This window comes from Mesoplodon mirus, assembly GCF_964341445.2.
Source record: "Mesoplodon mirus genome assembly, chromosome: 9".
Lineage (NCBI taxonomy): Eukaryota > Metazoa > Chordata > Mammalia > Artiodactyla > Ziphiidae > Mesoplodon > Mesoplodon mirus.
The window spans coordinates 92,944,523-92,956,961 of record NC_138985.1 but is presented as its reverse complement, the minus strand read 5'-3'; the positions used below and the strand labels follow the sequence as shown (position 1 = coordinate 92,956,961).

General features: G+C 43.9%; 1 protein-coding gene across 11 annotated transcripts in view; it reads right to left on the bottom strand.

Moving 5' to 3' along the window:
• NRF1 (nuclear respiratory factor 1) overlaps nucleotides 1–12,439 on the bottom strand; it is a 126,979-nt gene that overhangs the window by 9,395 nt on the left and 105,145 nt on the right. The window contains exon 11 of one of the 11 annotated variants that reach the window (XM_082632574.1): nucleotides 6,679–6,759. The exons of the other annotated variants lie outside the window; for them this stretch is intronic. Within the exon in view, the coding sequence (XP_082488700.1) occupies nucleotides 6,704–6,759 (56 nt within the window). The 3' untranslated portion in view covers nucleotides 6,679–6,703. Of the gene's footprint in view, nucleotides 1–6,678; nucleotides 6,760–12,439 lie in introns of those variants that run through there. 11 annotated transcript variants of the gene reach the window in all.

Sequence of the window (12,439 nt, the reverse complement as noted above, 5' to 3'; positions counted from 1 at the left end):
TTCAGGGGTTCCCCCAGACACAACAGCCCACTAGGTTCTCTCCTTCAGGGGATTTTACTGTCTCACCATTCATTTGGCACCAGATCTGCGCTAACCTGTTTCCAAATAATTAATTTTTCCCTATACAAATCTGCTTACTTAGACTGTTGGCAGGACTATGTCTTTGAATACTGAGCAACCTGAACATAGTAGATGTTAATAATTGAAGATGACAATCGATCATGTTCTTCATGATTTTCAGAAACTTGATTACATTCCCATTAGCCTTAGCCTCTGCAGCCTGAAGAGGCTTAGAGCCTTTTACTCTGCTCCAGAATGAGTCGGATTTTCTCCACAACATTATTAAGGTAGCACAGCCAAATGCTGTATGGTAGGTAGTTCAGGTGCATTTTATGTGAGGGTAAAATAGAAGGTTTTATTTCCATTAAAGGCTTCCCAGTCAGAAAAACCTACATGTGAATCCTGGCTCCTTCACTTACTGGCTTGTGAGCCTCATTTTCCTCATATGTAAAATGGTCATTACTAATTTCACAGTGTTGTTGAGAATTAGATGTGCTGACACAGATAAAGTCTGGCACAGTGCCTGGCACACAGTAGGTGTACAATAAATGTCAGCTGCTTTCAAAGATGACTTTGAATAAGAGGTTTGATGAGGTCTGGCTAGGGTCACAGATGTTAGACTAAAGCTCTCAGGAAGCAGAAAGGAAAGCAGAGACAGCACAGATCTCCTTTCAGCAGCGATTTGCTCCTGCCAGGAAGCACATCATTCGCCAAAGGCCTTCAAAGATGTAAAGATTAGAGATAAAAACCATGAAATCAGGGCAGATGGGCTGGCAGGCAGCTTCCTTTCTGAATGCAGCTATGGTCAGAACAGGCACTGGAACTGCACCATGACATATATGAAATAGCTGCTGATTCAGTGCATCAGTAAATAAACAACCTAGGCTAAACCATTAATCAGTATTAAGAATGTTAAATATATGATCAGGGACAGTATGATGTCATCATGCTGATAAACTTCTAAACCCCAAAACTAATAACACAGGCTAGAGCCCAGTAGAGCACAGAGCTGCAGGCCTAGTCAGGGTCACCCAGAACCACAGACTGCCCTCCCCCCACCCCACTCCATGACAAGATAGAGCAGGACAGACGGCCTGAGGAAGAATGGGCCTTTCATTTGCCCTCACAATCTGGGAAACCTTTGGGAATTGTTGTTTGCTGTAACTGAATCTTTCAGCCCAAAGGCCTTCCAAGTTGGTCATGGAAATATCTTTAGTTGGAAGAAAAATATTGATAGTTGTGAGAGAAAAACAGCTAAACAAATAAATTATCAAATAAACACAATAGTTGGTGGAAGCGCAATAATTCTTAAAGCCCAAAGGAAAAATTCACAATGTAATGCCTTCTGTGGTTTATGGACATCAAAGCGAACTATATGTATCAATATTAGAAAAATGCTGGCTTAAATGGGGAACCAGAAGACTGTGACTGGAAGGGATCGGAATAAATAAGAAATGAAACCATGTATTGTATTACCTAAGTCACTTCTGCAGTTTTTAAAGAGCCATCGAGGGTATCTAAGTGTTTTTAGGGGTGACAGGCAGGAGGGAAGTCCTTTAAAAAATCTTATCTTCAGGTCTGGAAAGAAGTTTACATCAGTGCCTGACATCTAAGGAAAGCCACTATTATATGAAGAAAAATAGGCATGGTGTAGAAATGGGAGAATATGAAGGGAAATCAGGTAAAGAAGCTAGTGCAGTAGGCAGGTGGCAGGCAGATAAAGAGGCTGAGAATAACAAACACGAACCAGATGGAAAGAGGACAGACGAGGGCAAGAAAAGGAAGGTCATGAAAAGAATGTCGATATCAAATGAAAAGGAGCTCCAGGTAACCCTCATAATAGTAAGACAAGGGGGAAACAGAAAAAGCATCTCTCTCCCAGTGGTTCTGTTTCTGTTATATTAGCTGCTTCTGGGACATTTAATCTTCCTTTTCCGTGTTTTTTAAGTCCGTGGCTTTTGAGGGCATTTGAGGGATTTATGGATTAAAATATGTATTACATCTGGCAAGTACTGAATATTCTCATGAAACCAATAGCAGCCTCACAGGTACCCTGGTGTAATAGGCACTTCTCAGCATCCAAAGTTTTCTCCCCTCTTGCTAGACAATCTCAAGGCTCTCTTGGAAAAACCACTTTCTGGAATAACTTCCATAGCAATGACTCTCTCTGGGTAGGACAGTGTCACTGTGTCCTTAGCCTTGATTTTGCAGACCACCAAGAAAATCCTCTTGCCTGTATCCCATAAGCCAAACGTTAAAAGTGAATTCATTTTTACTTTATTAGTGAATGTATTTCAAAACATATTTTGGAGATATAATTTCACAATTCCCTCTTGAAATTACTGAAGTGCCCAAGAACATTAAAGAAATCAGGGTTTTGTGCTTCAGAGTTCAGAATCACCATGGTTTATATCCTGGAGACTGAACTCCCAGTGTGAGACTGAACAAGCTGACTCCAAGGCCTGTTGTCTGACCAAGAGGGCTTTAAACTGAAAATGGCAGGAGAGAAAAGTGTTCAGCTAAAGCCCGTGGGACATGTATATGCTAGGGAGGACATCTGATCAGAGATGAACAGAGAAGGGCAGGAACTATACAGTAAATTTCCAGAGATCACTGGGAAGGGAGGTAGGGAGAACACCCAAAGTCCCCGAAGTCTATTTTGTGGACAGGGTGTGAGCAATATGTGAAGAGCTGATATCTTTAAACAGGAAATAGAGCCCACATGACAGAAACCTCAGGAGAAAGCTACCAAGCTGTTTAAGAGTTTGCGATAGTCAGGTGTAGAAATGAATACGAGGGCCAATCAGGAGTTATCCAGAGTTAAGAATGGAGAGTTATTTATTTTTCTGTTATTATTTTCAATTTTTTTATTATGGGAAATTTCAAGTAGGCACAAAAGGAGAGAGACGAGTCTAAGGACCCCCAGCCCCAGCCCCATGTGCCCAGCATCCAGTCCTTGCCTCCTCTATCTCAACAGGGAAAAACAGAGGCAAAAGGCTTCCAAAGATGCTCTCCTGATTCTTCAACCCCTCACTTAGCCCAATCTGTAGAGCACCATTTAGAAAGCAAGCAAACAAACATCACTAGAACTTTCTAAGAGCATGCAAAGGGCAGAATTAAATTTGCTTTAGGCAGTAAGACACCTGAAGACAGCATACTGGAAAGTGGAAATAGACAGTTATGGGGTTTGAGGGTCACAAAGAAAGAAATCTATCTTATAAACTTCATTTTAATCGATTATTTATCCTGCCTTTCCTACCTGGACTGTATTTAGCATAACCAAATTGTTAATGGGAACAAGTTCTTTATAAAAGAATTCCAGCTAATAAAGGCAGAAGGAATAACAACACTAGAGAAATCACTATTTTGAAACTCTTGGTGAAATAATGGATCTACACAAAGTCATCAACGGTTACTAAAACCATTAGGTGATCGGGTGATGAAGAGTGTAGAATAGAGGAATCCCACCACCCAGGCAGGATGCAGCGCCTGAAAGGGTATAGCCCCTTAGTTACTCCACCCTCTAGCTGCTTCCTTCCTTCCGCAAAGATGAACCCCCCACTGTGGCATTCTGTCAGCATCCACTCGCAATGGGCCATATGCCTTACAGAGGCTTGACAAGAATACAGAACTTTTAAAAGGCACTGAGCAGGAAGGGCCCCCAGAAAGTGGTGTGGAGAGGCAGCTGCAGGAAGACTGCCTCCACCCACACCCTGGTGCCTGGGCCACAGAGGTGTCTCTGACATCCACCTGTGGAGGTTTACAAACCCTTCGGCAAACATGCCAGCACGGTGAGTGCCGAAGATGCGCGTGTGTCTAAAAGTAGATCAGAGTCAGCTCTTAGCTGAGCCAAAGGCAGGAGAGGTCATTTCCTCCGCACCACGCCGTTAAGCTGGAACTTATGATGTGCTTTTCTTTTTTTTTTTTTTTTTTTTTTTTTTTGCTGTACGCGGGCCTCTCACTGTTGCGGCCTCTCCCGTTGCGGAGCACAGGCTCCGGACACACAGGCTCCGCGGCCATGGCTCGCGGGCCCAGCCGCTCCGCGGCATGTGGGATCTTCCGGGATCGGGGCACGAACCCGTGTCCCCTGCATCGGCAGGCGGACTCTCAACCACTGCGCCACCAGGGAAGCCCTGATGTGCTTTTCTTGTAGCAGACTTTCTTTTTGTTTTTTAAACATCTTTATTGGAGTATCAGACTTACTTTCTAATTATGTCTTCTTTAAGCTAATATGAAAACTAATTTGTATTACTTAAGGACACAGCAGCTGGCTGGGGGTGAAGGAGATGGGCCAGGCTTACCCTGGCTTGCTTAGAGAAACTGTCCAAGGATTTAAAATGTGTCATGGGTCATCTGCATACCAGATAATCTGTGTGTGGCAACTAAGAATTGACTATGTTTACATTTATAAAACCGACAGGCCATTTCTGTCTCATAGGGCTGCTTTGAGGATAAGCAACATTATATTTATATGATTTAAGTTCCTGAGAAAAGAGGTATTATTATTTCATATAGGTTTTCTCCCAGGAGTCAAATCAACCATGTAGTAGCTACTAGAGGCAGACAAATAGAAGAAACAAGCTTAAAGGTCCTGCCCTTGCTCCCCAGAGGAGCTGAAAATGGAAGATGCCACCAGCTCAGCGCTCCACTCCCAGGAGTGCTGTTCACACCCCATGTCGTGCACAAAATGAACAATCCATATACACGCTCTTGGCCCCTGAGTGTTCACATGCCCTCTTGTCAATGAGAAGCTCTGTTTAATGAGAAAAGAACTCTCAAGTCAAATAGTAGGGAGGGATGTGAAAGCTTAAGGAAGGGAAGGCCAGGAAGCAAGTCAGCTGTAAGTGGGCATTCCTAAAATTAAAGTCCTTTCTCATGGTTACAATTCATTATTATCATTATTATTATTGTTTTGCGAGGAGTGAGCAGGGGGTGGGGAAAGGACATGAGATTCTTGGAGGAAAAATAATTTTAAGGTGAAAAGACAAAACTTATAGTCAAGTAACATGGCTGGAAGTTGTTCCAAAAACATTCAGGCAAATTTCCTTTTCCCCTTCCAGCAAGCCTGAAATTCAAAGTCCAAGGCTCACTTAAGCAGTCAAGACATTTCAGGAGGTACAGACCAATCTCTAAAACAGTCCTGTACACAAGAACCCACTGTGAAGACGGGCACATTGTATTTGTGCACTGACAGTAAGGTGGCTATAGAGCACTTGAAACGTGGCTAGTGTAACTGAGGAACTGAGTCTTTAACTTTGATTTTAGTTAATTTCAGTTTAGAGAGCCAGGGCACAGCTCTAAAACCTTCCCAGAGCCTCCAGTGAGCCAACTCCACACCATAAGCATGCTTCAGTTGCACACACACTGTAGAACGTAAGTGTTGCCTTTGTTTAGATGGAAACTCAATCTGAAATTGGATGCTCTGCACTTACCTAAAATATATTTCCCTGGCATTCCTCTTATTTATATCACAGGTTTTTTCCTTTGCTGCCCTACCCCATCAAATTATTTTAACATACCCTACCTCCTAGGCCTGTGGGTGAGAAACTTTATCAGCATTTGAGAGTACTATGGTGTAGCTGTACATTAAAGCGCTACAAGTAGTAGGGAGAGGCTGGGCTGGGAAGAGTCGGAGAATTGTTGGACGCCTCTTCAGTCAGCCAATCTGATAGCAGTGTCTTTGTAGTCTCGCTCAGAGCAGTGTCTCAGCTTCCATATTTAGACCCCTTCAATGATTCTCAGATCCATTTGCCAGCTTTACAATGGAAAAGATGTTTTTACCAATTCTACTTTCGAAAACCTCATTTAGGCTCTGAAAATCTCTAAATTGGGGCCTTTCTAATAATGAAGATTTGGTATAATTATAATGTCACAGGCAATTGTGCTGACAAAGTAAAACCAATATGTCTCCTTGCTGGGCCTTTGCTCTCAGTCTGACCAAGAGGAGGAGAAAAGAGGCTTTGTCAGGAGCAGATACGCAGTGGGAGGCGCCGGGAAAGCAGATCTGCTGAATGAAGCAGGTGCCACTTAGACATTCACTTTACTGACTCCGACCACAACCTCCCTTTCATTTGATAGCCTGCTCTTGGCAGGAGGATGGGGAAAGAGCATCACACAAAAAGGAAGCACGTTCATCCTGTTCAGTTTACTGCTCTGCTAGGCTGCTCCTGCGGGGTTCTGCACATTTGCTCTTTATGAAGCAAACGGTAGAGCTGGGAAGTGAATCCCTGTATTTATACAGGTAATCTGAGAGCCAGAGGGCCCCAAACCATACTGGCTGAGCTGTGCAAGCTATTAGAGTTAATAACAGTGTGCTGACATTCCTTCAAAATCCTAATGGAAGCATAAGTAAAAAGAGGAAAGTTCCCTTTACCCAAGAACCTTAAAAACTTTATTCTGTAAGAATTTTTCCTGTTATGATATTCTGGTTCTTGTGTGAACAGTGATTAATCCCCTTTTTACATGCTCAATTAAAACCATTTTTTCATCCACATATTGAATAGAAATGACTCCAGTTAAACTTGCCCAATTATGGCTCTGGATTTGGTATGCAAAAAAAAAAAATAAATAAATAAATCCCTTTACAGAATATTACCTGCAATGACAGGCACCAAGATTCTGTCTTGGTTACAAGGAGCTGGAATCATCTAAGACCAGAATCTGTCTTTCGAATACAAAGACTCAGAAAGATCTGGGGACCTAAAGGGAAGGAGAATGAGATAACGAAACATGTAACTTGGCCTTGAGGACACAGGGGATGGAGAGGATACCATGGTCAGTGGTATCTATCTGCCTGATGGCAGGCACCTTCTTGGGAATCTCTGCTCTGAAGCCCTGACCTGAGTCCTCTGCCCAGAATATCCCTGGCTTGTCAAGTTTCCCCAAGCTGAGAATACCTGACACAGTCAGACCAACCTGGCTTCACATATGTGCTAATTCCCTCTGGGGCCCCGAGGAGCCAACTCTGCAGACATTCAACTTTCAACATGGAAAGCATCTAAAAGCATCTGAAAGACATGGCCATGGCTCAGATGAGTACTAAGAATAGAGACCAAAGTATAGTGGTCATTCCATTGTAAAGGCCCTCTTTTTCTCTGCAGGGCCTAGATTTAGCAATTCCTGGTATAAAATGATGAATGCCTGAGGCCACCCCGGTTTATGATGGTGTAGTGGAGACAATACATCCCCTCTGGACTTGCAGACTCTGCAAGGAGAAAGATGAATCTAAACATCACAATGACACTTTTTTTTTTTTTTTGGCTGCACCACGTGGCTTGTGGGATTTTAGTTCCCCGACCAGGGACTGAACCTGGGCCCTCGGTAGTAAGTGTGGAGTCCTAACCACTGGGCCGCCAGGGAATTCCCCACAATGAGAGCTATTTGGAAGGCCTTTCGGACTTCAGGAGGTCACAATGAAGGGAGTAGGAAAGGAAGACAAGCTTCTATGCTATGAAAGGGCTGGGTGAGTAACATACATAGGGCAGAGAACTGTAACCCCCTTTGGGTTCTAGAATCAAGAGCCCCATTACACAACTCCATGTTCCCATTTCTCAAAAGCAGCCATGTTTCATTGTGAAATCTGGAATTCATCCAATGGTAATGGCTTCTTTCAGCCTGTAACACACCAGGCTCTGGATATTTAATTCTTTTTGGGGTCATGATAAATCCATTAGAGCACCTGACCTGAAGACGGCTGTAGTTGAGAAGAGAAATTTGCACTTGTGGAGCATCCAAATGGAAATGGGCAAGTGGCCTAGGTCATGAATAAGGCGACGAGGAAGTGGGTATAGGTGTTGCCACTGCCTCCTGGCTCAGGTTTTCCTGCTCGGAACTCTGAAGTGCACAAAAATAGGCCAGTTCTTCTTGCAACCCTCTGCCCAGCTGTCCACTGGCTGCGGATTACTGTAGTCACGTGGCAGTTTTTTAGCAAAGGCTGGCTGTCTCTGTGCTGAGAAGGTCACTGGGAAGGGAGGCTCATGACGTATTTCTGCTGCCCTCCCCTGTGCAGAGGGGCACAACTTGCCAGAAGACTACAGTATTCCTGCCATAGTCTTTAGATCAGCGCTGTCCAACAGAGCTTTCGGCAACGATGGAGATGTTCTGTATCTGTGTGGTCTATTAGTAGCCACTAGCTACATGTGGCTATTTAAATTTAAATGTGAATAAATTAAAATTAAATAAAAAATTCAGTACCTCAGGCCACATATGGCTACTAAGCACTTGAACTGTGGCTAGTGTGACTGAATAACTGAATTTTGAATTTTATTTAATTTTGATTAACTTGCATTGAAATTCAAATAGCCACATATAGCTAGTGGCTACAGTATGGGACACACTTTTATTTTATTTTATTTTAAAAATCTTTTGGGGCTTCCCTGGTGGCGCAGTGGTTGAGAGTCCGCCTGCCGATGCAGGGGACACGAGTTCGTGCCCTGGTGCGGGAAGATCCCACATGCCGCGGAGCGGCTGGGCCCGTGAGCCATGGCCGCTGAGTCTGCGCGTCCGGAGCCTGTGCTCCGCAACGGGAGAGGCCACAACAGTGAGAGGCCCACGTACCGCAAAAAAAAAACAACAAAAAACATTTTTTTGGTGTGGCTAGCAGGATATCTTAGTTCCCCAAGCAGGGATTGAACCCGGGCCCCAGCAGTGAAAGCGCCAAGTCCTAATCACTGGACCGTCAGAGAATTCCCAGGACACACCTTTAGATCTGGGGTTTTGATGCCATTTACTTATTGGCTTCTGTTAAGATTCATCATGACACTGACTTCTAAAGTGAGCAAAATACAGCTATGACCATTCCTCAAAACAAGCCTGCAAAATAGTGAGCCACACCAAGTAATAGTTGAATCGGATAAACAGTAAAGATGATTTTCATTTGTTTTATACCTTCGTTACTTTCTTGGTTGGGTGGATTGGCAAGATGGAGTGAAGGGAGAAAAAGGGAGCGCACAGAGGCAGCAGAAAGAGTCCTGGAGATCTGGGTTTGGTTTCCAGTTTCACTGTTTAGTAGCTGAGTGACCCTGGGCAAATCCTAGCTTTAGCTGCCTCTGCAGAACAGGGCTATAAGCTCCATTCTACCCACCTTACTGGGTGAAGGTAGAACAATGCAGACTGCTTACGTAGTCGACTGCAAGGCAGTGGTGGTAGTGGTAGTGGTATTGGTTAAAAAAGCCCCAAAAGACAAGAAAGGAAGAAAAGGAAAGGAAAGAATGTAGAAAGAAGAGAAAAAGATGAAGGCCCTAAATAATAATGCTTAACGCATACAGTCAAAAGGCAAATAAAGAGCAAAACTTAAACAGTTATTTTCCCGGTATGACATCTACCAACATGCTTCCCAGAATGAAAACTTCATCTCAGGAGAAAAGTTAGCTGGCTGAAATGGGGAAAACCCTGTCTGCAAACAAAGCGTGTTTCCCAGAGCAGCCCGGGGAGGACAGCCTGCGAAGCGTGCAGTTCCGAGCGCTGCCCTGGCTACTGCAGCTCCCCAGTGTGGCACCGGCTTCTCAGGCAGCCCCAGATGCAGGTCCCGTTCATTACTCAGCCCTTACCCTTCTTCTTTCTGAGCCACAGCTCAGAGCTCTCCTTATCTTATTTGTTCTAAGAAGTAATCTTTTCAGGTCTCTGAGTACGTCCCCCTCCCCCTCCACTTAAAAAAAAAAGACATGATTCTGAAGGGGAACAGTTGTATTACAGATGAACCTTCATGTGCTTTTTCTTACAGAACAGGCAATGCCTCAGCTTGATCTGACTGACACCATCCTAGTATCTTAGCTTCCCTTCAGGTCTCCCTGTCAGTGGAAAAGAGGGCCATTTACTTTACAGGAGGGTGGCCTGCAAACCCAGAGCGCCATAGGCAGCTGCTCTCTAGGGACTGTCAGGGTGCGGGGCTTGCAGCCTGGGACTCTCAGCTCACACTAAACACTGGTGCTCAGGAGCTGCCTGCTTCCAGTCCAGGAGGCACTGAACTCCCCATCTTTGCATTAAAGGTACAGTATCAAAGAACACAACAGTTCTTTTCAAGCTATTATCATGCTTTAATGGTGACTGAATATGCACATTTACAGTAAAACTTTACTTAATACCTTTACTTATTTAAACTTTAATTAAAATACTGAGGCAAAAAGTAATTTCGTGTGCACTAGAATAGCATATTAGCATCCTTTGGAGGGAGCAACGCGGACACATTTCCTAAATTAATTTAATATTTACATCTCCACTGACTCCTTTAGGAACAAGTCCTTATACTAATGTGTCCAGAGAATGAGGAAAAGGGAGAATGAGAGATATATTTTATAGTTTATCAAGATGAAGACTGGCATTTTCTCTCTTATTTTTAAAGAAGAGCTGGAACAGAAGAACATGCTGTAAGTAATAATGGATGATGGTGGTGGTGATAATAAGGAAAAAGTGAAAAAAATTCACCTTTCATGATGGAAGTTGAAATGCTGCTGGAAGAGAACGACAGCCCTGGCCCAAGGAGAGTGATATAACCAAATGCAGGAGCCATTAAACAACATCACCTTCAATTTCCTTCACTCAAGGTTATAGAAAAGGCTCTGATCTATTCCCGTTTTTACAGTATTCATCTCTGGAGCATAAATTCTTCAACTGCATAAGGTAAGCATTTAGATCTGTCCTAAAGACAGGAAAGCAGGGTCTATAACAGTACTATGCACTCTGTACAACTTAACATATTTGGGGGAATGCTGGAGAAGAAACTGAGGCTGACAGCTAATAATAATTTCATGTTTATGACGGCTCTATGTGCCAAGCACTATGCTAAGCACTTCACAGGACTCATTTTGTTTAATGCTCACGACTCCCTTATGAGCATGGAACTATCATCATCCTAGTTTTACAGCGAAGGCTTAGAGAGGTTAATGTGTTTGCCCAAGAACACAGAGCTTGGTAGTGCTGCAGCTTTCAGAGTAACCATCTAGGTCTGCAGGTCCTCCCATCTCCCTTGCCCCTCCTTTTACTCTCAGTGCCACACCAGATACTCACAAAGTGAAATGACCCTAGCCACACTCTCTATAGCAGAGGTTCTTAATTTGGGGAGGGGGTGGGGAAATGCGAGCTCTCTCTGATCTATTTGCACATCTGATCAAAGCTGTGGACCCCAGAAAAATATAAAACTTTTCTGCAGAATTTCTCAGGGTCCACAGACCCAGGTTAAGGATGCCCTAACATTCGTATAATATACATAAAGTAGGTTTCCACAGAAAATTAAAACACACACATGTTGCCCGCCCCCTTCAGGTCCAGCTGGGCTTACCTCTTTATAATAAGTACAGGACAGACCTTTCAGCCATCCCGTCTCATTTGGGAGGCCTTGCAGGATAGGAATGTGTGTTCCTCATGCAAGGACCCCACCCAAAAGTCCTGCTCCCTTATCTGAACTCCATGTTTCTGTCCTCATCCATCTACTCTTTTATCCCCCTTGCTAAGAAGGCCAATTTTTTTTTTTAAAAAAAGGCATTCCAATGAGCATGGCTGAGATTAGATTCAACTGGGAAAACATATATATTTTTAAAAAGTTTATAAAAAGGTCAGAGACAAACAGGGAGGTGAAAGTGATAACATGGTCAATGTGAAAAGAAGATAAAAGTGTTTTTTCTGAAATAATATGAAAATTGATTTAGTTTGATCTGGCAATTGGAATGGGTAGTAAAATGTACATGTGTTACACAGTGCAGCAAGACTGAGTGGGGTCTTTGGGTTGTAGGAAATTTTATATCTACGAACCTTAAGGGGGAACCTCAGCAGCAGGACCGTTGCCAGGGCCAGGCCAGAACAGAGAGGGACGTACGGCACTGAAGAGAAATGAGAAGGGCTGCTCTTTCTGTGAGTATAATGTGAATGCCCTTGTAACCAGCTTCGATTTTTAAACAGACCAGCCCCCTAGTCCATTTCTCTTCATTCAGGGCACGAGGAAGGTAGCTGGCCCCAGGTCTCAACCAGGACAGAGCAGGTAGTGGATGGTCTCCAGGTGTCGGACAATAGAGCAAGATGTACTTTACGAACACTCTGGGGAATGAAATCAAGGGCTGGAGGCAGAGCCAAGGGGAAAGCTTCAGTGAGTAGCAGGGGAAGCAAATTAGCCAGTCAACTTGCTCTAAGCAGAAATGTAAACTCCCCTGAGCCCTTTCCCACATTCCCCAACCCTAACAGCTCAGTCTCTATTTCCCTGGAAACAGGTGGGGAGGCTGAAAGAGCCCTGGCATAACTTGAAGGGCAGCAGGAGGGCTTGGGTAGAGGATTCTAGAAGGTGAGAAAACAACTCTTCAGCTGCATTTACTCCCTTCTGACCATCATCTACTTCCCCCCCAGACAGTGTCCCCTCGTTCTAAACAGCACCCACCCGGGAATTCCCTGGTGG